This window comes from Stigmatopora argus, chromosome 6 (assembly GCF_051989625.1).
Source record: "Stigmatopora argus isolate UIUO_Sarg chromosome 6, RoL_Sarg_1.0, whole genome shotgun sequence".
Taxonomy (NCBI): domain Eukaryota; kingdom Metazoa; phylum Chordata; class Actinopteri; order Syngnathiformes; family Syngnathidae; genus Stigmatopora; species Stigmatopora argus.
The window spans coordinates 19,684,062-19,711,748 of NC_135392.1; the positions used below are offsets into that span (position 1 = coordinate 19,684,062).

Below are 27,687 nucleotides of genomic sequence, written 5' to 3' on the forward strand. Positions count from 1 at the left end.
ATAATCACAGCTCTGGAGGAGGACACCACAGCTCAGAAAATGCAGCTTGCTTATCGACTACAACAGATTGCTGCAGCTGTAGAGAATAAGGTCACAGACTTGTGACAGAAAACTTCCATCAGTGACAAAACAATCAGTTTGGAGTATGGTAGTGAAGATTTTCAGGAACATACACATGACATACAGCAAAACAGCGTTGGTTATAATTTCAAAATTTTATAATAGAGCTGCTAAAGAACTTGTGCATGTGTGACAACTGTATTTTGGACAGTGGGGTATTGTACAGTCAGAATATGAAAATTTCCCATACAAATACAATTCGAATACTTTGCAAAGTGTGATTTTTAAAAAAGGAAAAAAACTCAGTCCTGCCGCCTTGGTGACATTAGGTCCTTTTTTAAGCTTGATGCTGCTGTACGGTAAAAGAGTTTTTGTTGTTTTTTGGTAATATGCAATTACTAAATATTTGTAACGTGATTTCTTGTTTTACTTCTTTGTTGTTTTTAGCTACACTTCATGTTTTGGTGTGGAATTTTCAGTGACCAATTATTTTTAAAGGCAATGTTAGAAAAATTGTTCTTTCTTCTTTAAGTGATTCATTTATACAGCATTGTTTGTCACAACGCATACTCTAGATCAGTGTTTCCCAACCTTTTTTGAGCTGCAGCACGCTGCATTGAAAAAATCTCAAGGCACACCACTAGCTGAAAATCTTCTAATTTAAAACTATGTTAACATTATAAAGTCGTTCTCATCAAAGTTTTATTAACAGGAATTAAATAATGCCCCCAAAATTATTCCAAAATCTTTTTTTACACCGATCTAACGTTGTCAAAGTTGAGGTCCGCAGACCCCGAACAGCTTTCACTTTGACTGAGGTTAAAATAATTAATGCAACGTTTTTTTAACCTTATTTTAATTTTTGACTTTTTCTCCCAATATTACGCAAAAGTAATGTACTCACAGATATTTTACGTCACCAAAAGTTGATGCCCCTGAAACCAAACAACTTCCGGTTCACGTACCGTAAAAACAGGAAAATTACTTAAATCTCGTAATATTACGACTTTTTTCCTCCCAATATTACTTCAACATTACGAAAAAAGCCGTTTTGTGCTCACACAGACTCAACGTTGACAAAGGTTGAAGCCCAGAAAACCAAAGAGCTTCCAGTTTACTTTACATAAAAATACGTAACAAAAGGACTTTAATCTCATCAGTGGCGGGCCATGCATTTCACACCTTGGCCTTCAGTAGTGCTACATGTGAATCAATCCAACCTTCTGTATTTTATAGCTATAAAACCTTTACTGCAGCTACAGCTGTGACACATAAAAAGAATCAACAATGACCTCAAAAATTGAAATATTATTTAGGAAAATAGACACATTTTACTCACCAAAAATTATTTTTATTTATTCACAAAATCCATCCTCCTTTCTTTCCTCAAGAAGATTTCAATTACTATGTCGTACAGATTACCCGTGCGTTTCAGGTCCATCAAAAAGTTATTTTCTATCGCCATCAAAGCTAATGCTGAACGTTGAGTCTGTCCTGTTGTATTTCTGGCATAAGTTTTTATTCTGTTTAGGGCTGAAAATGTCCGTTCGTCAGAAGCAGTGGACACGGGGATGGTCACTGCCAAACACACTAATGTGTGCTGCTGAAGGAAGTCAAGTAGATTAGTGGGAGATTTTCCTGCAAAATTATCCATGGCATACATTACAATCAGTTCTGTTCTTAGTCGAGGCAGATCGAAAAGTGCTCCGTAGCTCTGCGTTAAGCTGGAGAAGGCTACATGTGGGAACATTTTCTGGTATTCCCAAAACTTCTGCGGGTCGAAGAGGAAGAGAAACATCGGTGGTCTTGAAATCTGGTCAGCGTCTGGCAAAAATATTGTCCAGAATCCTGTCGTGAAGTTGTTGGTAGTGCACGGGAGAATCTTGCGCTTGACCTCTTTGTGCGCTTGGAGCACCCGCACTGCGTTCGGTGGCCGCGTAGATTTCCTCATATCGGCTCCTCTCGCGTTCAACTGTGTCACAAAACTCCTTTACTCTTCCAAGACAAAACTGTACATCCAGTTTGTGGTTCTGTAGTATTGAAAAAAGCATGTCTGAATGCTCAAAAATGCCATTAAATGTGTGAAGCAAAAAACAAAATTCAAAATCATCCAGACGTGCTTTAAATCCATCAGCACACCGTACTTGTCGTACTCACATGATGCTCCAGGATGTGATGAAACAGGTCCTTTAGAGCAGCTCTCTTCTCAAATACTACTGTATTGACCACTCTGGATGTGTACTGCCACCGCGTTGTTGCCACACGAGGCAGACGCCGCTGGCAGATTTCGTCCAGCAGCTGTGTGCGTCGAGGTGATCTCGAAAAAAATGCAGCAAAGCCATTAAAGTGAGCAAAAAACATCTTTCATTCTTTAAGCTTTGAGGCCCCCTGAGTCAGTACTAAATTGAGCCGATGTGCATAGCAGTGTATGAATATAGCTAACAGTGCTCTCTCCTTTAACTTTAGCCTTCACCCAAAAATGGAATGATAAGACCTGCAATGTCATCGGCTCACTTCCCACTGGTAACATTTTCAAATATGACGAACCACTCCTTGACACCTTTGGCCGTGACATAACGCAGAACCAGTGCAAGCTATGCTGCATTACTCGCGTCTGTCGCCTCATCTACCATTACAGAAATAAACAGCACTTTCTTATTTCCCTTCTGATCTCTTCCTTCGACACTTCAGCAATAGCAGTGATCAGGTCGTTTTGCATTTTGCCCGACTTTTGGTGGTAATGTAAATCCGTGTTTCTCTCAACAATGAGAGAAAGAAGTTCCAAATATATTCCTTTGTTTGGGGTTGCAGCGCTTTCATCGTGTCCCCGAAATGAAAGTTCCTGCTAGCCCAAAAGAAATGACAGTCTATCAAACTTTTTAAGATTTCCCTATTTTTCTTTACCTTTTTGTTGTGGCGCTTCCCTGCGCACTTGCTCGCTGAACTGTAACTCCACTCGGGTTTCCCCGAAAGTTTGCGAGCACTGGCTCGCTCGCTATGCCTTTGGCCCACCTACTCTATCACTAGCCAATCATAGTTTGTGTAAGCGATGGCGTAACTCTACGCTTGCGGGAAGGCCTTGGTATCACCAAATTGAAATCTGATTGGTTAAAGCAACAGTTTTATCGACGTTTGCTTTATGCAGCAGAGCCTGCAGAACTGATTGTGAAGGCCTTAAGGCAGATTTCTGACCCTGGCAACAAATAATGGCTGAAATGTGATCGGTTAAATGCTTCAGTATGAAAACACACATCGAGAAGCAGTGCAACCAGGGGGAAAAGCAATGAAAGGAAGCTACCAGACAATTTGGAATTATTTAATAAGTATTCAGGGACAAAATATAATTAACATCAGTCTGTGATTCAGATATTTCTTAGGCCAGCAGAGAAGGCCCTGACGGCACACCACCCGATGGGACCATAACCAGAGACAATGAATCCCTGCAGACCCCGAACCAGAATGTGAAGAGGCATTCTGGAGTGGAATAGTTCGTCTGTACAGACTGGTGGGATAAGACCTTCGGCAAGTGTGAAGAATTGGCATTCTGTGTTGATCTCAATGGCTGTTTTTGCTACTACTTTGACATTGTGTGGGCATTGTCTTATCCCCTGCTTACAACTACTACTGCCATCGCACCTACAAATTCCAGAATGCAAGAATTGTATCCACTTATTACACAACCTACTGGTGAGGGCATTGATGTCCATGACTATGATGAATTTGAAAGTGAATTGGATGAGATTGAGTTTGTTTTTCTTTTTTCAGACCTGACCTGCAAGTAATGGGGAATTGGGGTAGAGAGCAGACAACATCCCCCTCGGGTGGAATCATATTTGTCATAAAAATGAGTTATTAAAATATAGGCATAAGGGCATTAGAGTATGCAAATATATAATAAAAAGGGGGAATGTCAGGATGTTATTTCATATTATTATACATTTGCTTGCAATGAAAAATACGCTTTGCTTATTTGTTGAAATTGCTTTGCCTCATCATTATTAGTATCATGCTTGCTAGCAACGAAGTAAATGCTTTGCTCCTGATAACCTTAGTTAGTCAGAGCGGACTGGACTCCTAAATTTTGCCTTTTGCTAATAAACTTTACTTCTGGAAGTCCAAACAAAGAGGATCCATTTAGGAGGCTGACGATTCGAGAGGGGAAGCGAGCGCCCAACTCCATTAACGGTTTATGAATTCTTTGAATATTAATTTTTCACCCATTTTATTTCTCGCTACAGGTTCTTACCTGTTTGGATTTAACTTTCCTTTCCCTTCTGCAATGCTGGTTGAGTTACGTTTTGAAGATAAACTATCCAAAGACTTTGACGACGTTTAATAATGTATCTATAATGCAACAAATGGGTTCATATTGCGCGATCGCACGACCCATGAATACTTTCTGGATGTGGTTTTTTTCTACTAAGACAAAAGTCCATGGAATTTGTCCAACATTTCTTTGATCCCTTGGCTTCTACTCTCCCCATTTTCACCCAGTATTTGAAGTGCCACACCAGGGAACAAAAAACTCCTGCTGTATGCCAACACAAAGGAGGCATACAGCTCAGTCCCCCTGCCCCCACTGGGCCGCTCAGACCACAACCTGGTCCATCTGATCCCCACCCACCTACATCCCTATGGTGAGGAAAATAAAACCTACCACGAGGATCATACAAAGATGGACCAAGGAGACCAGCATGGTACTGAGGGACTGTTTTGAGACCACTGACTGGGAGGTGCTGTGCAATTCACATGGGAAAGACATTGACAGCTTGACCCGCTGCATCACAGATTATGTTTACTTCTGTGTTGAGAACATTGTACCCTCCAAGAAGTTCTGTTGTTTCTCCAACAATAAGCTGTGGGTCACCAGGGATCTAAGGGCCCTCCTGAACAAGAAGAAGAGGGCTTTTAGGTCAGGGGAGAAAAAGAGTCTGAAAATGGTCCAGAAGGAGCTGAAGAGAAAGATAAAGAAGGGAAAGACCATCTGCAGGAGGAAGCTAGAGAACCAACTCCAGAGAGGCAACACTAAAGAGGTTTGGAGGAGCTTGAGGACCATTTCGGGCCATGGAGGCAACAGTGAGAGAGACTTGGAGTCCGAAGACAGGGAGTGGGCCAATGAACTGAATGAGTTCTTTAACAGATTCAGTCCTGACCCCTTTCCCCTGACCCCCCAGACCAGAAGCAACTCTCCCCCCTCGTTCTCCTCCTCCTCTTCCTCCCCCTCTTCCACCGATCTCTGCATTACTATCGATCAGGTGATAAAACCGCTAAAGAACATCAAGGCAAGGAAGGCTACCGGTCCAGACGGCCTCAGCTCCAGACTACTGAGAGAGTGTGCGGATCAGGTTGGCAAAGTGATTCTGCATATTTTCAGCCTCAGTCTGCAGAAGGTCCCCCCCACCTTGTGGAAGAATTCCTGTCTGGTCCCAGTTCCAAAGACTGCGAACCTCAGGGAGCCAAACCACTTCAGGCCGGTAGCATTAACCTCTCACCTGATCAAGACATTGGAGAGAATCATCCTCAATCTCCTCAGCCCCCTGATGAATGCAGAGCTGGATCCTCTGCAGTTCGCCTATCATCCAGGCATTGGTGTGGAAGATGCTCCCACCTACCTGATGCACAGGTCTCTTTCACACCTGGAGAACACAGGAAGCACGGTGAGAATTATGTTTTTTGACCTCTCCAGTGCGTTCAACACCATTCAGCCATTCCTACTGAGAGGGAAACTGGAAGAGGCTGGAGTAAGGAACCACCTAGCCGCATGGATCATCGACTTCCTCACTGACAGACCACAATATGTGAGACTCCAGGACTGTATGTCTGATGTGGTAGCTTGCAGCACGGGGGCCCCATAAGGCACAGTGCTCTCCCCACTCCTCTTCTCCCTCTAAACATCAGACTTCAAACATAATACAGATACCTGCCACCTCCAGAAGTTCTCTGACGACACCGCTATTGTTGGACGAGTGATGGACGGGAACAACCTAGAGTACAGGGGAGTCATCACAGCCTTTGTTGACTGGTGTAGGCAAAACTACCTCTACATCAACACTAGTAAGACAAAGGAAATGGTCATCGATTTTCGGAGGAATCCTCAACAGACCACTCAGGTGAACATCCAGGGTACAGACATTGAAATCGTGGAGAATTTTAAGTACCTGGGTGTTCACCTCAACAACAAACTAGACTGGTCCACAAACATAGATGCCCTGTACAAAAGGGAAGAGAAGGCCCTGATGGCCCGCCACTAATATATGCGTGTATATATGCGTGTATATATGCGTGTATATATGCAGATAGATAGATAGATAGAGAGAGAGAGAGAGAGAGAGAGAGAGAGAGAGAGAGAGAGAGAGAGATAGAGAGAGAGATAGATAGATAGAGAGATAGATAGAGAGATAGAGAGATAGAGAGATAGAGAGATAGAGAGATAGAGAGATAGAGAGAGAGATAGAGAGATAGAGAGATAGAGAGATAGAGAGATAGATAGAGAGATAGATAGATAGATAGAGAGATAGATAGATAGATAGATAGATAGATAGATAGATAGATAGATAGATAGATAGATAGATAGATAGATAGATAGATAGATAGATAGATAGATAGATAGATAGATAGATAGATAGATAGATAGATAGATAGATAGATAGATAGATAGATAGATAGATAGATAGATAGATAGATAGATAGATAGATAGATAGATAGATAGATAGATAGATAGATAGATAGATAGATAGATAGATAGATAGATAGATAGATAGATAGATAGATAGATAGATAGATAGATAGATAGATAGATAGATAGATAGATAGATAGATAGATAGATAGATAGATAGATAGATAGATAGATAGATAGATAGATAGATAGATAGATAGATAGATAGATAGATAGATAGAGAGATCGATCGATCGATCTAGAAATTGTTGGGTTTATTCTGGGATGTTTCTATATGTTCATTAAGCATTTTAATAGGTAATAAAGCTATAAATTCATTTGTGCTTTATGTTGGGACCAAGTAAGCACGAGGACTTTCCCCCACAGCTGCTTTCGAGGTCAGTTAATTGGTTTCAGGACTATTGACTGAACAGGACACCTTGTTCCAGGCCGAGACTGTTGATCTGAGTTGGCAATGAAGATCTACAACGGACTCATAAATTGCTTTGACTTGGACGCGGGCAGATGGCGATAATCGCATTATTGTTTAAAAATATGGCTGCTCTGTTTACCTTATAAAGAAATTATTATGCCTATTCTGCAAATTCTTACGCAGTTGTTTTGGTTTCCGATCCGCTCGGGTCACATTGTATGCTTACCCTGTACAAATTCTTACGCAGGTGTTTTTGGTTTCGAGATTGTTGTGGCAGTTGTTTTTTTACCTTAATGGTGTTATTCGGTTAGCTTATGCAATTGTTTGAATCAGATTACATTAAATGTTTTGAGTATGGCACGACTAAATGGACAGAGGAGGATACCGTTTTTCAGAATCATCCTGGATGAAGACGAATCGGGAGTGATTTTCCTTGCAAGTTGTAACCAGTGTATGTTTAAAGATGTCTCTCTGCTTAATTAAAGTTTATTAATAATAAATCCAACAGAAATATATATATATATACATATAATATAAATTATATATATATTATATATATATTATATATATATATATATATATATATATATATATATATATATATATATATCAGTGGCGGTCCGTGCATTTCCTAGTGACGCCTTCAGCAAAAACTATTTTATGGCTATAAAACCTCTACTGCAGCTACAGCTGCGACACATAAAAAAATAATCACTAAGTAAATGCACAAAAATTGTGTAAAATCCACTTCCTAGCAACATTTAATGATTAAATACAAATACTGAAGCTTTTCAGGCATTACTACCGGGCCAGGGGGGTGATTTTCACGGGAAAAGACAGCGATGAACGTCAATGGCGTAACGGCAAACATTGCCCGAAAATGGGGAAAAATCCAGTCGAAAACAGCATTTATTGATTAAATACAAATACTGGAGCTTTTTATACATCAGAACCGGGCCCGGAGTATCATTTCCCCGGGAAAAAGACAGCGATGAACGTCGATACGTCCATATGCGAAACGGCAAAAATTGCACTAAAATGGGGTAAAATCCACTTCCTAGCAGCATTTATTGATTAAATACAAATACTGGAGCTTTTCAGACATTACAACCGGGCCAGGGGGGTGATTTCCCCGGGAAAAGAAAGCAATGGACATAGCAGCATTTATTGATTAAATACAAACACTGGAGCTTAAATACAAACACTGGAGCTTTTCAGATATCAGAACCGGGCCCAGAGGACGACTTTCCCCGGGAATATCATACAATTGAAATATTATTTAGGAATATAGCCATATTTTACTCACCAAAAATCCTTTTTAACTACACAATATCCATCCTCCTTTCTTTCTTCCTTCTTTTCTATCGCCATCGACGCTAATGCTGAAAGTCGAGCCTGTCCTGTCGTATTTCTGGCATAGTCCGTCTTGAAAATGGCTTTAAATCAATGCAACAATATATTTGCTTGTGCAGCTCACTCAAGATACAGTTTGTTAGCTCTGGCTAGTCAACTCTATCACTAGCCAATCATAGTTGGTGAAAGCGATGACGTATCCCTACGCCTGCGAGAAGGCAATGACATATCCCTACACCTGCGAGAAGGCAATGACGTATCCCTACGCCTGCGAGAAGGCAATGACGTATCCCTACGCCTGCGAGAAGGCATTGTGGTGTTGTTGCCAACTCGAAATCTGATTGGTTAAAGCAACAGTCTTATCGACACTTGTTTAATGCAGCAGAGCCTGCAAGGCCTTGAGGCAGATTTCTGACCCTGGCAACAAATAATGGCTGAAATGTAATTGGTTAAATGCTTCAATATGAAAACACACATCTGGAAGCAGTGCAACCAGGGGGAAAAGCAATGAAAGGAAGCTAACAGACAGTATTCATGGACAAAATACAATTAACATCAGTCTGTGATTCAGATATTTCTAAGGCCAGCAGAGAAGGCCCTGATGGCCTGATAGATATATATATATCAGTGGTGTGCCATCAGGGCCATCAGCAACACTATTTATATATATATTTATTCATGTATTTATTTATTAACTTACTTATTACCTATCTATTTAGGTCTAAAATGCCTTTCCTATTTCTGCTTCCTCACCCTCTTGCTACTGTGACAACGAAATTTCCCGAATACGGGATGAATAAAGTTAGCCAATCAAATTTTTGCTGTTGGAATGCTCGCTGCTTCCTCCTCGCCCCCTTTTCGTTATAATCCTCCTCTATTGCCGAGTGTTGCATTAACTGTAGTTTCTTCATCTCCGTTGAAAAATTTGCACTGGTAATTTTCCTAGGAAGCATGATGATAAAAACAGAAGAAGCTGCTTTATCCACACTTGGAAAAACTCAACAAAAAACACAGTTAGAACTCCGTGATGACAAATGGCAGTCAAAAGTACATACGGGAATCACAAAACATGGATAGTGGTTGTTATGATACAGCCAATGAGAGCCCAGTAGCGTGTAGCGAGATTGTAAAGTAAGAATCAATGCATCCGCCACAATTTCTAAATAAAATAACGGTTGTGGGAAACGTATTGACGTTTGGGGGGATTTCGTAACTTGTAAAAAAATGACATCATTCAGGAGGAATGTTTAGTTAGTCATGTTGGATGGTGTGTCTGTGGTAACTGTTCAGCGATGCCAATGCAGATGTACATAAGTGCCCAAAAAGGGAAATGCTGAGTAGCCCTGTAGGTTAGTGCCAGGGCTCCACTTTGGCCTTTTTGGCTCAAAAAGAGATAACTGACACTATTGGAAGAATATACCTACATTACCACTTTTCTTTAGAAATATGCTCCTGAATATTGATTTAGAAGTTTAATAAAAACATGAAATTGGCACACCAAAAGCACAACTAAGCAGACTACATAGCATATCTAGCACTAACTTAACACAATTAAAGGGGTCTATACATTTAACAGCACATACTATCTATATGATTAATAGAGATGACACAAGCATGTAACATGGCTGTCAGACAGATTATTTTACAGAAAATGTGTGCAGCACACTGATCATCATCAGCATTCAGAACTCAAATAAATAACATGGAAACGCTTTTGTCACAAAGAGGAATCTTATCAATGAGTGGACACTGAGCCCTAGTGGCCGGTGGAATAATCTGTAGTTGTAATTAGTGTCCTTTTACACGCCCTTAGTTTGATGCTTTCAGCTATCACAGATGCATTCTTTTCTTCAATGCCCTGGAGGACATCAGAGCAGCTTCAGACTCCCTGTTACATCATTCACCATGTCCTCCTCACCCATAATAGCCAAAACAGTATGGGAACCAGACGGCACCTACCAAAAGACACGTAATGCGCTCATTGTTGGGATTCCTAGCTGTCCTTTCATGAAAGTTAAATCGTGCTTCGGAACAGTATCAATAGCAATATCACCCCTACATGACACATTTACAGTTTTTGGCTCACCTGAGTAAGTCCTGCATCCTGAACCAAGTGAGTAGGCAGATAGAGGCTCATAGCCTGGGCCTGCAGGTCTAAGAGATGGGCCGCATTCATGCCCTGGACCACAATTTTCTTGGCCCTGTAGGGCACAAGTCAAAATTAATTCACAAAGCATTAACTGGAACGTGGTCACGATCAAAGTTTACAAAAGGCCATTACTTTTTGGGGGGAACCAAGGAGTGGTGAGGGGGAATGAAAATCCCTCAGTGGCCAGGTGTAATGTTAGCTGTGGAACACGCTGTATGACCTTATCCACTCTCGTCTTGACACAAGAATCTCAGGCTACATCTAGACTAGGATGGAAAAGTTTATTTCACGCCTAACATTATATGTTAGCTCACATGCATAGCAAAATTTTATTAATTCCCAGTTTGCGTGATACGGACGCTCCCCTACTTACGAACAAGTTAGGTTCCGAGCGATTGTTCATTAGTTGAATTTGTTCGTAAGTTGATTCAGTGCTATATTTTGTATTATAATTTATGTTTAAGGCCTATATAAGTATATTGAAGGTTTATATAAGTGCATTTGTATGTTTAAGGCTTGTATAAGTAACCTGCATTGGTTTGTACTGAAAAAAACATTTAACGAACGATCGTCGAACGATTCAAGTTCTATGCCCGTGCAACGCTCACCATTTTCTCACCCGCATCAAGCTTCTTTATTATTGCCACTTTCGTTTCAAATGAAATCGCTTGCCTCTTCCTTGCATTACCACCCTCACTAGAAGCCTTTCGCTTTTCACCAACCATATTGAATAATGGATGCACGAGATATTTAATGATAAAAATGTTCATTGCGCACTGGAGATACGTTCACGCACTTACGCACTGCAACGAACTGGGCAGAGGAAGGTGGGTGAGCTCTCATAGCGCCAGGCGTCGGTATTAGCGGCGGAAAGAAGCACTACAAGAAGTAGCCGAAAGAAGCCAGGCTCACAGAACAAAGAAAGTTGTAAAAACATTAAAGTAAAAAGTATAAAGTACAAAGTAAAGTAAAGAGGAATGTATTAGGAAATATTAAAATGTAATTTAAAAAAAGATAGAAGGGCTGTAAAACACGAAAAACATAAGAATATACAGAGCTACTGTCACTGGCTTCCGCGTGACGACACCATCTTGGGGGGTCGGAAAAAAAAAAGGAAATACATTGGACGCCTCGTCCGAAAAGGCATGACACTAGACTAGACTAGCATATGTTATGCTAGCCGCTAGCGTACCTATGTTATGCTAGCTGCTAGCGTATGTTGTGCTATCCGCTAGCGTATGTTATGCTTGCTGCTAGTGTATGTTGTGGCTGAGTGTTAAGACCTACTGTACGCATGCATCTACATATGTACACGTATATGCATGTGTATATGCATGTGTATATGCATGTGTATATGCATGTGTACAGACGCTCCCCTACTTACGAACATACGACTTACGAACAACGGTACATACGAACATGTCTGCAAATTGCGTTTATGTCGAAAAATGTTCGTAAGTTCGATTTTGTATTTTTTTCCGAGTAGTGCTTCTTTCCGCCGCTAATACCGACGCCTGGCGCTGTGAGCGCTCAGCTCACCCAGCATCCACCTTCCTCTGCCCAGTTCGTTGCAGTGCGCAAGTTGCGTAAATTGCGTAAGTTGCGTAAGTGCGTGACGTATCTCCAGTGCGCAAAGAACCTTTTTCATTTTTATCATGAAATATCTCGTGCAGCCATTATTCAATATGGTTGGTGAAAAGTGAAAGGCTTCTAGTGAGGGAGGTGCAAGGAAAAGGCAAGCCATTTCATTTGAAACGAGTGGCAATAATAACGAAGCTTGATGCGCGTTGCACGTGAATACAACTTGAATCGTTCGACCGTCAGTACCATTTATAAACAGAAAGATCGAGCAGCAGGACCCAAATATTGAACGTTGCACAAAGTTTGCAAATCAATTGAATGATGCCATACAGTGCTACCGCATCATTTATGATGAAAAAAAGAAGAAAACTGTGCAATCGTCGTTAGATCGCTTCTTTCGGCCAGTTTCTAATACATAAATCTTTCTCTCTCTCTATACAGTACTGTACATTTTCTCTCCATTTTATTAAATGTTTTTTTCAGTACAAACCAATGCGTGTTACTTATACAAGCCTTAAACATACAAATGCACGTATATAAACCTTCAATATACTTATATAGGCCTTAAACATAAATTATACTACAAAATATAGCACTGAATCAACTTACAAACAAATTCAACTTATGAACAATCGCTCGGAACCTAACTCGTTCGTAAGTAGGGGAGCGTCTGTATATATGTGTGTATATGTATGTGTATATGTATGTGTATGTGTGTATGTGTGTGTGTGTGTATGTGTGTGTGTATGTGTGTGTATGTGTATGTGTATATGTATATGTATATGTATACAGTGGTACCTCGTCACACGACCGCTCGTCATGCAATATTCTCGTCTTACGACGGAAATTTCGATCAAATAATTCTCCCGTCATGCGATCAAAATTTCGTGATGCGACCAAGGCAGGTGGCCATGGCACCGTCTTTTTTGCATATCTTTCGTGTATAACAATATTTACGAGCACCGAATGAGTTATTCAGACCAGGAAACGCACAACGCGCATGCGTGGGGAAAAGAGGGCTTTCTGGGTAATGAAGTATACGCGTGCACACAACGCCGACAGGCAATGGCACTCTTTCTCAGAATAAAACTTTACCCACAATCAATACGTGGGTAAGCTCAGCTGCTGCATTTCCTGTTATTTTTTATCTAATACGAGGAGTATTATATCACTTCTCGTTCGCTGCTCATAAGAACATCAGGGGCACTGGCTCGCAACTCCCCGCAATAGCATCCACGGTAGCAACTCTATCATAGGCGCCGTTCGAAGGGATGCGAACACAGATGCTACAAGCTAAAAGGTAGCCGCTAGCCAGCGCCCCCGAAGCTCCCATGAGCAGCGGAGCGATCGCTGATAAAAAACTGCTGCTCGTTGGCAAGTGGTCGTGCGTTATCCAATTGTGAGGACATTTGTGTGCATCATTTTCGGAATATTTTGAAGGGAATAGTACAACAGCAAACAGCCCATCGATAGTGAACGTGAGGATGGAGTGTTTGTTCCGTTTACGAGTGCCTTGTGTGGAAAAAAAAACACGAAACCCCCCGCCCCTTTTGTGCCCCTCTCCCCTCGGCGAAATCCGCCCAATTTTAGTTAGATTAAACACATTTTATTTCTATTAAACCACTAGTTATGTGTTACTTTGTTAATAGATGGGGAATTAGAAGAAATAAAACATTTTTTCCAATCCAATATCCTGTTTTTGGTGTTTTTTCAGAGGGCTGGAACAAATTATTATTTTTTCCATTCATTTCAATGGGAAACATCCGCTCGAGTTACGAGAACCTCGTCATACGATCTCATTCTCGGGAACGGATTACGATCGTATGTCGAGGTACCACTGTATATATATATACTTCAGAGACACGCTTATTTATTTATATATTTATTCACGTATTTCTTTATTAACTTACTTATTACCTATCTATTTATGTCTAAAATGCCTTTCCTATTTCTGCATCCTCACCCTCTGGCTACTGTGACAACGAAATTTCCAGAATATGGGATGAATAAAGTTATCCAATCCAATCCAATCTCCCTCGTGCAAAGATCTTTACAAGCACAGGGCAGAGCGTTGGATTTTTTTACCCTGTTTTTTTTGCGTTAGTCTGTACAGAATTAAGGGAAACACATTGGATCCAAAGCAAGCCAGTGCAATGAAGGGTAGTGCAAAGACAAGGCATATGATGACAATCGATATTAAGCACGAAATAATCGAAAAACATTAGTGTACGCGTGACTGTGCTGGCTCGCCCATACGTATGGAGAAGCAGGAAGTTCGGTTCGAAAGCCGCGGTGGAATACATGAACCTGTTTTCCTTGGTTATTGCACAAGAAAGTTTAAATTTAGTGTAACATAAGATTAAAACTTTTTTTAAGTGTGTATAGGAATCTAAGTTCATTTAAGTTAAATTTAAAGTATATGTTACAAGCGCATCTGTCGAGTCTCTCTCTCACTCTCTCTCGCTCTCTCTCACCTAGCCTCACTCCGCGTTGTATTAAATGTCTTTCTATTATTAAACATCATAGCCACTAGTTATTTGTTACTCTGTTAGTAGATGGTGAATACATCCAATAAAAATATGTTTTTCCATTGTAATATCCTGTTTTTTGGTGTTTTTTCAGAGGGTGGGAACGAATTAACTTGTGTTTAGTTCATTTCTATGGGAATGTTGATTTGAAATACGAGTAAATCGTCATACGGGTACACGGTCGATTGGTCGCGGTCTTTTGGTCACCAGTCTTTTAGTCGCAGTCTTTAGGTCGCCCGGAAGTTTGGTCGTCGTCTTTTGGGTCGCCGGTCTTTTGGTCGCCTGATCGGCTGCTGCCATCTACTGTCAATTTATTAAATAGCAGATGGTGTTTTTATTGAAGCAGTCCAATGAACCTTCATTCTCTCTGGGGAACTTTCAATGTTGAAATACTTTAGATTAGATGGTCATTTTTATCAAACAAATGAAAGTATTAGTATACTTTTAGTTAGAACGTATTTAGATCGTTTCAACAGTATTTAGACTCTAAATACTGTTGAAACGATCTAAATATGGTGATCCAGGGTACAGACTTTGAAATTGTGGAGAATTTTAAGTACTAAATATCTAATATCAAAATATCAATAAGAGCACTCATTTAACACATCGGCTGCTGCCATTGACTGTCATAGGCGTCCAATGAACCTTCATTCTCTCTGGGAGAAATAAGAGCACTCATTTAACACATCAGCTGCTGCCATCGACTGTCATACGCGTCCAATGAACCTTCATTCTCTCTGGGAGAAATAAGAGCACTCATTTAACACATCGGCTGCTGCCATCGACTGTCACAGGCGTCCAATGAACCTTCATTCTCTCTGGGAGAATGAATGGGAGAATCTCTCTTAAGGTAGAAAAATGGTTAAGAATGCCCAGAAAAGTGTTCCAAAAGCGGAGTAATAGTTTTTAAAACAGCAGTTATTGATGAAATACAAATACCGGAGCTTATCAGACTTGACTACCGGGCTCTGGGGGTGATTTTCCTGGGGGAAAGACAGCTATACACCTCGGCGCGACCAAATGTGACGACCATTTGCGAAACGGCCTAAATTTCACTAAAACGGGGTAAAATACGCACTTATTGATGAAATACAAATACCGGAAAGACAGCGATAAAAGTCGGCGCGACCAAATGCGACGATATGCGACCATTCGCAAAAGTGCCAAAAATGCACTAAAATGCGGTAAAATCAGCACTTAGTGATGAAATACAAATACTGGAGCTAAAATGACAGTCGATGGCAGCAGCTGATGTGTTAAATGAGTGCTCTTATTTCTCCCAGAGGGAATGAAGGTTCATTGGACGCCTATGACAGTCGATGGCAGCAGCCGATGTGTTAAATGAGTGCTCTTATTGATATTTTGATATTAGATATTTAGATCGTTTCAACAGTATTTAGATCGTTTCAACAGTATTTAGATCGTTTCAACAGTATTTAGATCGTTTCAACAGTATTTGGATCGTTTCAACAGTATTTAGATCGTTTCAACAGTATTTAGATCGTTTCAACAGTATTTAGATCGTTTCAACAGTATTTAGATCGTTTCAACAGTATTTAGATCGTTTCAACAGTATTTAGATCGTTTCAACAGTATTTAGAGTCTAAATACTGTTGAAACGATCCAAATACTGTCTAACTAAAAGTATACTAATACTTTTATTTGTTTGATAAAAATGACCATCTAATCTAAAGTATTTCAACATTGCAAGTTCTCCCAGAGAGAATTAAGGTTCATTGGACTGCTTCAATAAAAACACCATCTGCTATTTAATAAATTGACAGTTGATGGCAGCAGCCGATCAGGCGACCAAAAGACCGGCGACAAAAAAGACCGGCGACAAAAAAGACCGGCGACCCAAAAGACGACGACCAAACTTCCGGGCGACCTAAAGACCGCGACCAAAAGACCGGCGACCAATCGACCGCACACGGTCATACGAGCTCAGTCCCGGAACGCATTAATCTCGTATCTCAAGGTATGACTGTAATAATAATAATAAATTAATGCATTTGTAGGCGGCCCGTTGGAGGAGTGGTTAGCATGTCAGTCTTGCAAGTCTTGGGGACTGCATCTTCTCCCTTGGATTGCATGGGTTTTCTCCTACATTCCAAAAACATGCATGGTAGGCTGGTTGACCACTCAATGTCCCTAAGTATGAGTGTGATCGTGACCGTGATTGGTTGTCTGTCTCCTTGTGCCCTGCGATTGGCTGGCCACTAATTCAGGGTGTCCTACCCAGGGGTCGGCAATAAATAATTGGTAGAAAATTATTTCAGTATATTGCCATAAATATATTTTCAATTTGTCTTTCACGATGCAAATATATTGATGTATATGCTAAAAAAATATCAATTATTGGTTGCCAAACCAAAATTATTTCCATTTTCCGTAGCGTGCGAGAAATTCACAAATGCATGCGCGCAAAAAACAAGCCTGCACACACATTGCTCGCATTTCTCCATGTATTCTAGGTTAAATGCCGTGTGTGCTGTGCACAGTGCACGCACGTGCGCACACGCCAGTATTGCATGTCAATGCGTAATCCGCGTGGTCACAATGCGGCTAAGTATTGGTCGGGATACTTAGAACTAGTTGATTGGCTCATGCATTTCCCCACGTTGACCGCACGCTTTGAGCTGCACACCACTAACTGTGAACGTTATTGGATGCTGGCCAGGATGATGTCCATCATGGACAGCACCTTCCACCCCCTGCATGAGTTTGTGGAATGCCTCCGAAGCTTTCAGCAATAGACTGCTGCACCCTCATTGCAGGAAGAAGCACTTCCTTCCTCCCATTCAGATTTAGAAATTTATTGCAAAAAAAAAACAATTATTGTTTTCTACGGCGAAAATTTAAATATATTTATTTTCTCTGGCCTAAATTAAAATATATTTATTTTTCTAGGCAAATAGATTTCTGGGACAAAAAATAATATTTTCCAGGCCCTTATCCCACCCCTGGTGTCAATAGTCGGCTGCAATAGGCTCCAGCTATTCGTTGTGAGGATAAGCGGTTTGGAAAATGAATGAAAATGAAATTATATATGCGACTTGTTTGTTTTGGTGTCGTGTTGCGTTCACAGCATCCGTCTTTAGCTGTCGAGGACGTCGTTAATTTACCCACTGTAAGTCCACTTCCTGGCCATCTCTCTCCAGCTGTTTTTCTCCTGCAGAGTCTGGTACAAAGAAACAGAAGCATGTCCAACCTGAGCAGCAACCTGCACAAAAAAAGCATGACAACACAATTTTCTGTAAGAGTATTATCATGTATCAATATATAAATTAAAATTATAGAATCACGAGTATCACTTTTTTCCCTAAAAGGAAAGAAAAAATAGTGGTGACATTAACATTTGATGTCAAATGCCAGGTTTCTGGCTTTAAGAAATTCATTCATTCATTCATTTTCTGAACCGCCTTATCCTCACTAGGGACACAGGGGGTGCTGGAACCTATACCAGCTGACATTGGGCCAGTGGCGGGGGACACTTTGTATTGGTGGCCAGCCAATCGCAGAGCACAAGCAGACAGATAACCATTCGCACTAAACACCCATACCTAGGGGCAATTTAGTGTCCAATCAGCCTACCATGCATGTCTTTGGAATGTGAGAGCTAGTAGCAACAGAGGACAGGGGAGTGGCTTTGAGGCCAACGTGCTAACCACTCAAGCCGCCAGACCGCCACTTTAAAAAATAATAAAATAAATCAAGAGAAAAGAAAACAAGACCAAATAAATATGGAATGATTTCAGAAACAATGCAAATGTATTGCACCACTTGTGGCTTTCGATGACAGCATATATTTTCTAAAAGTTTAGTGTAACAACAGTGCTCTTTATCAAGTTGGCTCCAACTTTCTCTGCTCATACGTCGGATGTACCACTTCAATGTTATTTTACCAGTAGAAAATCTATTTGAATTTTATCCAAAAGGAAGTATCAGGGAACATCCACTTTCCCCCCACAGCAATTCTGGGTGTGAACCCACAACCATAGTTCATACCTGTCAACATACAGTGCCGTGAAAAAGTATATGCCCCCCTCCTGATTTCTGTGATTTTTTCATATTTATCACACACAGGTTTCAGACCATCAAACCAATTTTAGTATGACACAGAGACAACCCAAGGAAATGGAAAATGCAGATTCTAAATGATGAATTTATTTACCAAGGAGGAAAAAATTACAAACTTGTCTGGCCCTCTGTGAAAAAGTAATTGCCTCCCTTCTTAAAATCACAAAATAACTGTGACTAATCACAATTGTAGGGCAGCCGAGTTCAATTTCACAGGCCACACCTGATTACCTCCACATCGGTTGAATCAAGAAAATATTTATCGTATTTACTCGCATATAAGTCGCCCGCGCGTATAAGCCGCACCCTTAAAATGCTTGAATTTTACAATTTCTCGCGTATAAGATGCCTCCTGATTCCCAATTTTCACCTCCATGTTCATGGTTTTAATGGGGAGTACAAATGTGTTACTTTGAAGGGAAAAAGAAAAATCCCACGTGGTATTTCTGAGATACTGAATCAAAAGCACATTATTATAGTCAATATCATAAGGAAGTTAATATGCCTCAAAATGTAAATGCTAAATATCAAATTATTCAATTTGAAAAAAGAAATAAGTCTTATTATATCTTGATGAGAACATCATGTTGCACAATCACATCATGGCTGGAGTAAGGAACCACCTAGCCGCATGGATCATCGACTTCCTCACGGACAGACCACAATATGTGAGACTCCAGGACTTTACGTCTGAAGTTGTAGCTTGCAGCACGGGGGCCCCACAAGGCACAGTACTCTCCCCACTCCTCTTCTCCCTCTACACATCAGACTTCAAACATAATACAGACACCTGCCACCTCCAGAAGTTCTCTGACGACACCGCTATTGTTGGACGAGTGACAGACGGGAACGACCTGGAGTACAGGGGAGTCATCACAGCCTTTGTTGACTGGTGTAGGCAAAACCACCTCTACATCAACACCAGTAAGACAAAGGAAATGGTCATCGATTTTCGGAGGAATCCTCAACAGACCACTCAGGTGAACATCCAGGGTACAGACATTGAAATCGTGGAGAATTTGAAGTACCTGGGTGTTCACCTCAACAACAAACTAGACCGGTCCACAAACATAGATGCCCTGTACAAAAGGGGCCAGAGCCGCCTCTACCTACTGAGGAGTCTACGGTCCTTTGGAGTCTGCAGGACACTGCTGAGGACTTTCTACGACACTGTGGTGGCATCTACAGTGTTTTATGCAGTGCTCTGTTGGGGATGCGGGAGCACGGAGAGGGACAGGAACAGGCTGAATAAGCTGGTCAGGAGGGCCAGCTCTGTTCTGGGCTGTCCTTTGGACTCTGTGGAGGAAATGGGAGAGCGGAGAATGCTGACCAGGATGATGTCCATCATGGACAGCACCTCCCACCCCCTGCATGAGTCTGTGGAGTCCCTCCGAAGCACGTTTAGCAATAGACTGCGGCACCCTCATTGCAGGAAGGAGCGCTTCCGCAGATCCTTCCTCCCATCAACTGTCAGGCTCTTTAACAAAAAATGGCTGTGTTTTAAGACCTACCGTATGCATGCATGTACATTTATGTGTATGTATGTATATGTGTGCTAATATATGTGTATGCGTATGTGTATGTATATATATATATATACTTCAGAGACACTTATTCATATATTTATTCATGTATTTATTAACTTACTTATTACCTATCTATTTATGTCTAAAATGCCTTTCCTATTCCTACATCCTCACCCTCTTGCTACTGTGACAACGAAATTTCCCGAATACGGGATGAATAAAGTTATCCAATCCAATGTTTTCTAATTACAGAAATTATAATTTTCTTACCAGAGGTTTAAGATGTTGTGGCAGCCATATTGCTTACAATGTGAAAATATCTCATTTTTTTCGATGGTTCATATTACTCAAAGAGTTGTCACTTTCGAACAAAAATAAAACAGAAAAAAATCAAAGTGGAATTTTGTTTTATTTCAAAATCAAGGCTACTCGCTTCTGGCCAGGCAGAGCACATTTAACTAGGTTTAGACGGCACCACCCTAGGTAAGATGGCTGTGCCACGAGTGAGCAATGACTCGAACGTGAGTTTTTTCACGTTTTATGTACGATACGTACGTTTTTTTCTTGAATTTCATTCTTAAACGTAAAAAAGAATATTGTTTAGTGTTTTATCTGTTTATCTTTTCTCTATTTTGAAGTATTGGCCACATTCCCTTGCGTCGTGATGTCACGGCGTCATTTTGTCATGACGTCATCGTGTCATAGCGGCGTCAATTTGCAGTTTCGTGCATGTCGTGTTTTTATGCGCATATAAGCCGTACCCTCGATTCAGTCATCATGTTTTTGTCCCACAAAAGGGGCTTATATGCGAGTAAATACAGTATTTTTTTCTGCCTTGGTAAATAAAATCATCATTTAGAAACTGCATTTTCTATTTCCTTGGGTTGTCTCTGTGTCATACTAAAATTGGTTTGATGATCTGAAACCTTTGTGTGTGATGATTATGCAAAAACTGAAATCAGGAAGGGGCAAATACTTTTTCACGGCACTGTATACAGTTTCCTCGGATTGTATACGTTTTTTGAGCGTTTTCAAATTGTGTACGCCGTTATAACAACTCCCTTTTCGGCTGTAAACCGTGTCCTCTCAGTCATTGGTTGCTTCAAGCATAATATGCGCACACGTTTTGTTTCCGTATACGTGCACTATTCTTTCACAATCCCCCTCCCCTTTCACACCTGCATTCGGTTGTCCGTGATGTCCGCCTTTTCACTACCTCAGCAAGCCCCAAATACCACTCCGTTTCACACCTGCATTCGGTCGAGAGTCATGTCCGCCTTTTTACTATAAAAATAAAGCACGCCCACAGTTACACATATAGACCGGTCAGAATTTTGAATGGTTTTAGAAACACGGCAAGTATGGACAGACCGCCAAGTAAGAGGACAAGAAATCAAGGATCCGGTTGACACCAAAAGGAATGGGAGTATATCCATATGCCGGATGGATTAAATCGTCAACAAAAGTTCCTCAGTTCTCGTTCTGTGTAAAAAGGATGTGAAAGTTGCCGCTAGTGGATTTTACGGTCTGAAGAGCCATTTTAAACACATTCCATGGACAAATGTTGCGGTATTTGCTAGTGACAATTGTAACACTATGGCTGGAAAGAAAAACTCTCAAGAATATAGAAAGTAATGAGACTGTGTTTAGCATTGGAAGCATTTGCCACATTGGCAATCTCTGTGTAAAAAGCTAACTGAAGACACTGCCAGTCAATGTGGATGACTTGCTGGTGGATATCTTTTGTTTTTTTAAGAACAGCTCAAAACGAATGGAGGATTTTAAGGACTTTACAATCAACGAGCATGAACAAATCCTCAAGCATTGACTAACACGATGGCTATCTCTGCTAAAATTGGTAGAAAAAACTGACAGAATTTAAGGCTCTCAAAAGCTACTTTTCCAGCCACGCAGATGTTGAAAGGCCAGGTAAAATCAAATTAATCAATGATAGTCGACAGGACCCTCTGACTCTTCTCACACTCCACTTCTTCAGCATGATCTTACCCCACATCAATTTATTCAACATACTCTTCCAAACAGAAGATTGCATGATCGGTGATGTGATTCCAGAAATGGAACGGCTGCTAAATAAATTGTTGGTAAAATTTGTACAGGTGGAGCATGTGAAATCTGCTGACACTTTGACAGAAGTAGACTTTACCAACAGGAGCCTACAGCATGAAGATGGCAGACTTGCAGCTGGCGTGAGTGTTAGGGCTCTCTTCAAAGACAATGATGATGAAAGCAACCTAAACATCACACCTGCAAAGGAAGCAATCTTCTATTCGTCCATGCATGCTTTCAATGAGGTTGTTGTGACCAAAATGATCAACAAATTCCCCTTTCATAATGCTGTTCTCAATGATTTGGTGGTGTTGGACACAAGAAAATGGACATTATAGCCACATTGTGAGTGTTAGGTTTATCATTATTATAGATGTGTATCAATATTATTATATTATATGTACTTGCAACGAAGAGTTATTGACATTACTACAAAGGGCATTTTAATGCCTCTTTTGCAAAAGTAAGGACTGTGGTTCGCATCAAGAGAACTGGGAATGGCATTGGGCAGGATGGGTTCACAACAAGAACTGTGGACTGTTTTCGGCTTGGGCAGGATGAGTCCACAAAAAGCGCCCTTGGGAACTGTGGACTGTTTTGGCTTCGCAGGACGGGTCCACAACAGGCGCTCTTGGGAAGATTCGACAGACCTACAATTGTTTTGATGACTGTGATAAATTGTTATGAGACTCTAAAGATGTTTAGACTTCTGTGGGCCATGGCGTTAAAATCTTATGAATAAATTAGCGAGAGACCTCGAGTTGTTAGAATTATCCTGACCGGAGTCGCGGATGGATGTATTCTCTTCTTGCAAGAATTAAACAAAGATATGACTTCAGATGCCTCTTTTCTTGTGAATTTGGAAATACCTAAGGATTATTCCAACAGTGAGGTTGGCTGACAGATTTGCACCGCACCTGGTTCAGGAGGACATAAAGGACGAGTGGGAAGATTACCAGCTGCTATCTGATGCTCTCATCCCACAGAAAAGCCAAGGTGGAAGACCAATTAAACCAGCGTGACCGGACGATTCGCCGAAAGACGTTTGGCCGACGGACAGTTCGCCGAACGGACGTTTCGCCGAAACGGGATTCGCACGCTCGCCCCGCCCCCGGATCGTGTGTACATGTCTTTCAACCTCGGCCCGTGGGCTATATACGGCCTGTTACAGATAACATTCATTTAGGAATAAAAAGGGCATTTATTCACGGCCAAACCCACGCAGAACAGTACGTGACAGAAGAAATAGAGAAAAGAAAGTAGTAGTAACAGTAAGTACTACTGTAATGAAATTGTAAATCCAGAAATCCTACTCTTTTCTATTTCTTCTGTCACGTACTGTTCTGCGTGTGTTTGGCCGTGAATAAATGCCCTTGTTATTCCTAAATGAATGTTATTTGTAACGGGCCGTATATGTCCCGCGGGCCGAGGTTGAAAAACATGTACACACGATCCGGGGGCGGGGCGAGCGCGCGAATCCCGTTTTGACGAAACGTCCGTTCGGCGAACTGTCTGTCGGCCAAACGTCCATCGGCCAAACGTCCGTCGGCCAAACATCTTTCGGCGAATTGTCCGAGTACCATTAAACCAGAGTTCTTTTGGCCACACATTAGAGTGCATTTGGGAAAAATCGCTTTCCATTGATGAAAGAGATTTACAAAGTTCTGATCTGCCTTCTTCACTCTAATGGGGACATCGAGAGTTTTCAACCGATGAAAATACATACAGAGTATAAGAAGACAATAGGAGCTGATCCTCTAATATTTTTGTTGCAAATTAAACTAAATTGTGATAGTTTCTGTTACAGAGTAAAGCCATCTTTAGAACAGATCAAGTCTGCGAAATCCTTCACTACCACTTATAATAAGCAACACTAAATTTTGTGGGGAAAGAATTTTGTTGTTGTTGATTTGGTCAATAAAATACCTTGTTTACACAGTTATATTTGTTTTTATTCTACATCAGCGGTCTCAAACTGGTCCTCAAAGGGCCGCAGGGGGTGCTAGTTTTCATTCAAACTGAACAAGTGGACACCTTTTGCAAGTGTAATCAGTTGATTGCAGCCAGTTGCTACTTATTTTAGAAGACCCCACATTGGTTAAACTGTCGACACTGGATCGGTTGAAACAAAGACCAGGACCTACTGCGGCCCTTTGCGGAATCGGTTTGAAAACCCTGTTCTACATTGTCTGTCTTGCATTGAGTAAATAGGTGCCGCGTTGTGATTGTAAAGTTTATCAATGCAAAATAAGTGCAATTATTGCAATTGGCTGGGGTTGACAGGTATGATAGTTGATGATCTAGCTTTTCATGAGTTGCTTTCCTGCTGTGTAGTTCTAAACTAATTACATCATGTTGACAGAATGACAGAACTATCACATAACAAAAAGATAACAGAAAGACTGTGAAGTGCATACTAGCAGAGTAAGCAGACTGCAAAAATCTGCATCTCATTTGATTTTTGAGTGTAGGTGGCATAGGCAGTTGAGAAAGGAGGAATTATTAGGATTTACAGTAAGCCCTCGGTTATCGCGTCTTCACTTATCGTGAATTCACTACTTCACAATTTTTTCCCACTATTAATTATTTTTTCAAAAATTAAGTTCATAAAAATGAAAATCCACGCTGAAATTCGTAAGCGGAACCCCTTTTTGCTACCAGGACTCAGCACTGAAGAAAAAAATTGATTATAGTGGCCATCTCTGGTCTACTTAACCGCGATATTCGAGGGATTACTGTACTTTGTTTCATAAGGTTTTTCTGTCACCTTTTAATGGGTTTTTGTCAGAAATATGGTCAGCTATCATTTTGAAGTAACTAGTAATATTTCATAAAAGCTTTAACTAATTGCATTCAGGCGGCCCGGCGACTTGAGAGGTTACCACGTCGCCCACACCTGTGTGGAGTTTCCATCTTCTTCTCGGGCCTGCGTGGGTTTTCTACGGGTACTCCGGTTTCCTCCCACATAAAAAAAATATGCATGGTAGGCTGATTGAACACTCTATATTACCCCTAGGTGCGAGTCTGAGAGTGAATAGTTGTCTGTCCCAGTGTGCCCCGCGATCGGCTGGCCACCGGTTCAGGGTGTTGTCCCCCGCCTCTGTCATGAAGTCAGCTGGGACGGGCTCCAGCACCCCCCACAACCCTAGTGAGGATAAAGCGGTTCAGAAAATGAATGAATAAATGAATATGTGCATTCACAATGGGAGCAAGACATTTAAACGATTCAGATAAATCCATATTATTAAAAGTACCAGCACTCCATGTATGTACCTTTCCAACGCCCATAGAAAGGTCTATGTTGACCACGAACACCATTTTATACATGAAGTCCTCATTTTCCTCCTGTAAAGGAGACAGAAAAGGCACTCATATTTGGCTTTCGAAAATCTTAGTTGGTCAAACAAACCAACGGGTACCTGTTGAGACTAAGCTTATCTTAAGGGCACCTCATTATCCAGTTTATTGAAGTAGTAGATGGCCGCATCCTCAGCAGAAACATTCATAGTACGCAGGAGTGCCTAGAAACGAGGAGAGAAAAAGTATATGAATGTCTAAGCTAGTGGTTTTTAACCTGGGTTCGATCGAATCCTAGGGGTTCGGTGAGTCGGTCTCATATATACAGACGCTCCCCTACTTACGAACGCAATTGGTTCCGAGCGATTGTTCATAAGTTGAATTTGTTTGTAAGTTGATTCAGTGCTATATTTTGTATTATAATTTATATTTAAGGCCGATATAAGTATATTGAAGGTTTATATAAGTGCATTTGTATGTTTAAGGCTTGTATAAGTAACACGCATTGGTTTGTACTGAAAAAAAAAAACATTTAATAAAATGGAGAGAATATGTACAGTACTGTAGAGAGAGAGAGAGATTTATGTATTAGAAAGTGGCCAAAAGAAGCAACCTAATGACGATTGCACAGTTTTCTTCTTTTTTTCATCATAAATGATGTGGTAGCACTGTATGGCATCATTCAATTGATTTGCAAACTTTGTGCAACGTTCAATATTTGGGTCCTGCTGCTCGATCTTTCTGTTTATAAATGGTACTGACGGTCGAACGATTCAATGCCCGTGAAACGCTCACCACTCTCACGCGCATCAAGCTTCGTTATTATTGCCACTCGTTTCAAATGAAATGGCTTGCCTCTTCCTTGCAACTCCCTCAATAGAAGGCTTTAGCTTTTTACCAACCATATTCAATATTGGATGCATGAGATATTTAATGATACAAATGAAAAAGGTTCTTTGCACACTGGAGATACATTCACGCACTTCCGCATTGCAACGAAGAAGAAGGTAGATGCTGGGTGAGCTGAGCTCTCACAGCGCCAGGCGTCGGTATTAGCGGCGGAAAGAAGTACTACTCCGAAAAAGGCGCGAAATACAAAATTGGACTTGCGAACATTTTTGGACTTAAACGCAATTTGCAGACATGTTCGTATGTACCGTTGTTCGTAAGTTGAATGTTCGTAAGTAGGGGAGCATCTGTATATGTATATATATATATATATATACGTATGTATGTATATATATATATATATATATATATACAGACGCTCCCCTACTTACGAACATTCAACTTACGAACAACGGTACATACGAACATGTCTGCAAATTGCGTTTAAGTCCAAAAATGTTCGCAAGTCCAATTTTGTATTTCGCGCCTTTTTCGGAGTAGTACTTCTTTCCGCCGCTAATACCGACGCCTGGCGCTGTGAGAGCTCAGCTCACCCAGCATCTACCTTCTTCTTCGTTGCAATGCGGAAGTGCGTGAATGTATCTCCAGTGTGCAAAGAACCTTTTTTATTTGTATCATTAAATATCTCATGCATCCAATATTGAATATGGTTGGTAAAAAGCTAAAGGCTTCTATTGAGGGAGTTGCAAGGAAGAGGCAAGCCATTTCATTTGAAACGAGTGGCAATAATAACGAAGCTTGATGCGCGTGAGAGTGGTGAGCGTTTCACGGGCATTGAATCGTTCGACCGTCAGTACCATTTATAAACAGAAAGATCGAGCAGCAGGACCCAAATATTGAACGTTGCACAAAGTTTGCAAATCAATTGAATGATGCCATACAGTGCTACCGCATCATTTATGATGAAAAAAAGAAGAAAACTGTGCAATCGTCATTAGGTCGCTTCTTTTGGCCAGTTTCTAATACATAAATCTCTCTCTCTCTCTACAGTACTGTACATATTCTCTCCATTTTATTAAAATGGTTTTTTTTTCAGTACAAACCAAT

General features: G+C 40.9%; 2 protein-coding genes across 8 annotated transcripts in view; one reads left to right on the forward strand and one right to left on the reverse strand.

Annotated features, from left to right (window-relative positions):
• The window catches only part of plxnb1b (plexin b1b), a 219,861-nt gene extending 213,519 nt beyond the window's left edge, over window positions 1-6,342 (forward strand). For all 5 annotated transcript variants that reach the window (XM_077602784.1, XM_077602782.1, XM_077602783.1 and 2 more), the window contains one exon: window positions 1-6,342. In XM_077602784.1, the coding sequence (XP_077458910.1) occupies window positions 1-105 (105 nt within the window). In that variant the 3' untranslated portion in view covers window positions 106-6,342.
• LOC144075585 (putative peptidyl-tRNA hydrolase 2) overlaps window positions 5,269-27,687 on the reverse strand; it is a 26,378-nt gene continuing 3,959 nt past the window's right edge. For 2 of the 3 annotated variants that reach the window (XM_077602801.1, XM_077602800.1), the window contains exons 3-7: window positions 25,884-25,955; window positions 25,708-25,779; window positions 17,887-17,984; window positions 10,590-10,704; window positions 9,963-10,458 (exon numbers count right to left, since the gene is read on the reverse strand). In XM_077602801.1, coding sequence (XP_077458927.1) covers window positions 10,372-10,458; window positions 10,590-10,704; window positions 17,887-17,984; window positions 25,708-25,779; window positions 25,884-25,955 — 444 coding nt within the window. In that variant the 3' untranslated portion in view covers window positions 9,963-10,371. Of the gene's footprint in view, window positions 5,697-9,962; window positions 10,459-10,589; window positions 10,705-17,886; window positions 17,985-25,707; window positions 25,780-25,883; window positions 25,956-27,687 lie in introns of those variants that run through there. The other variant, XM_077602802.1, reaches the window with a different exon arrangement.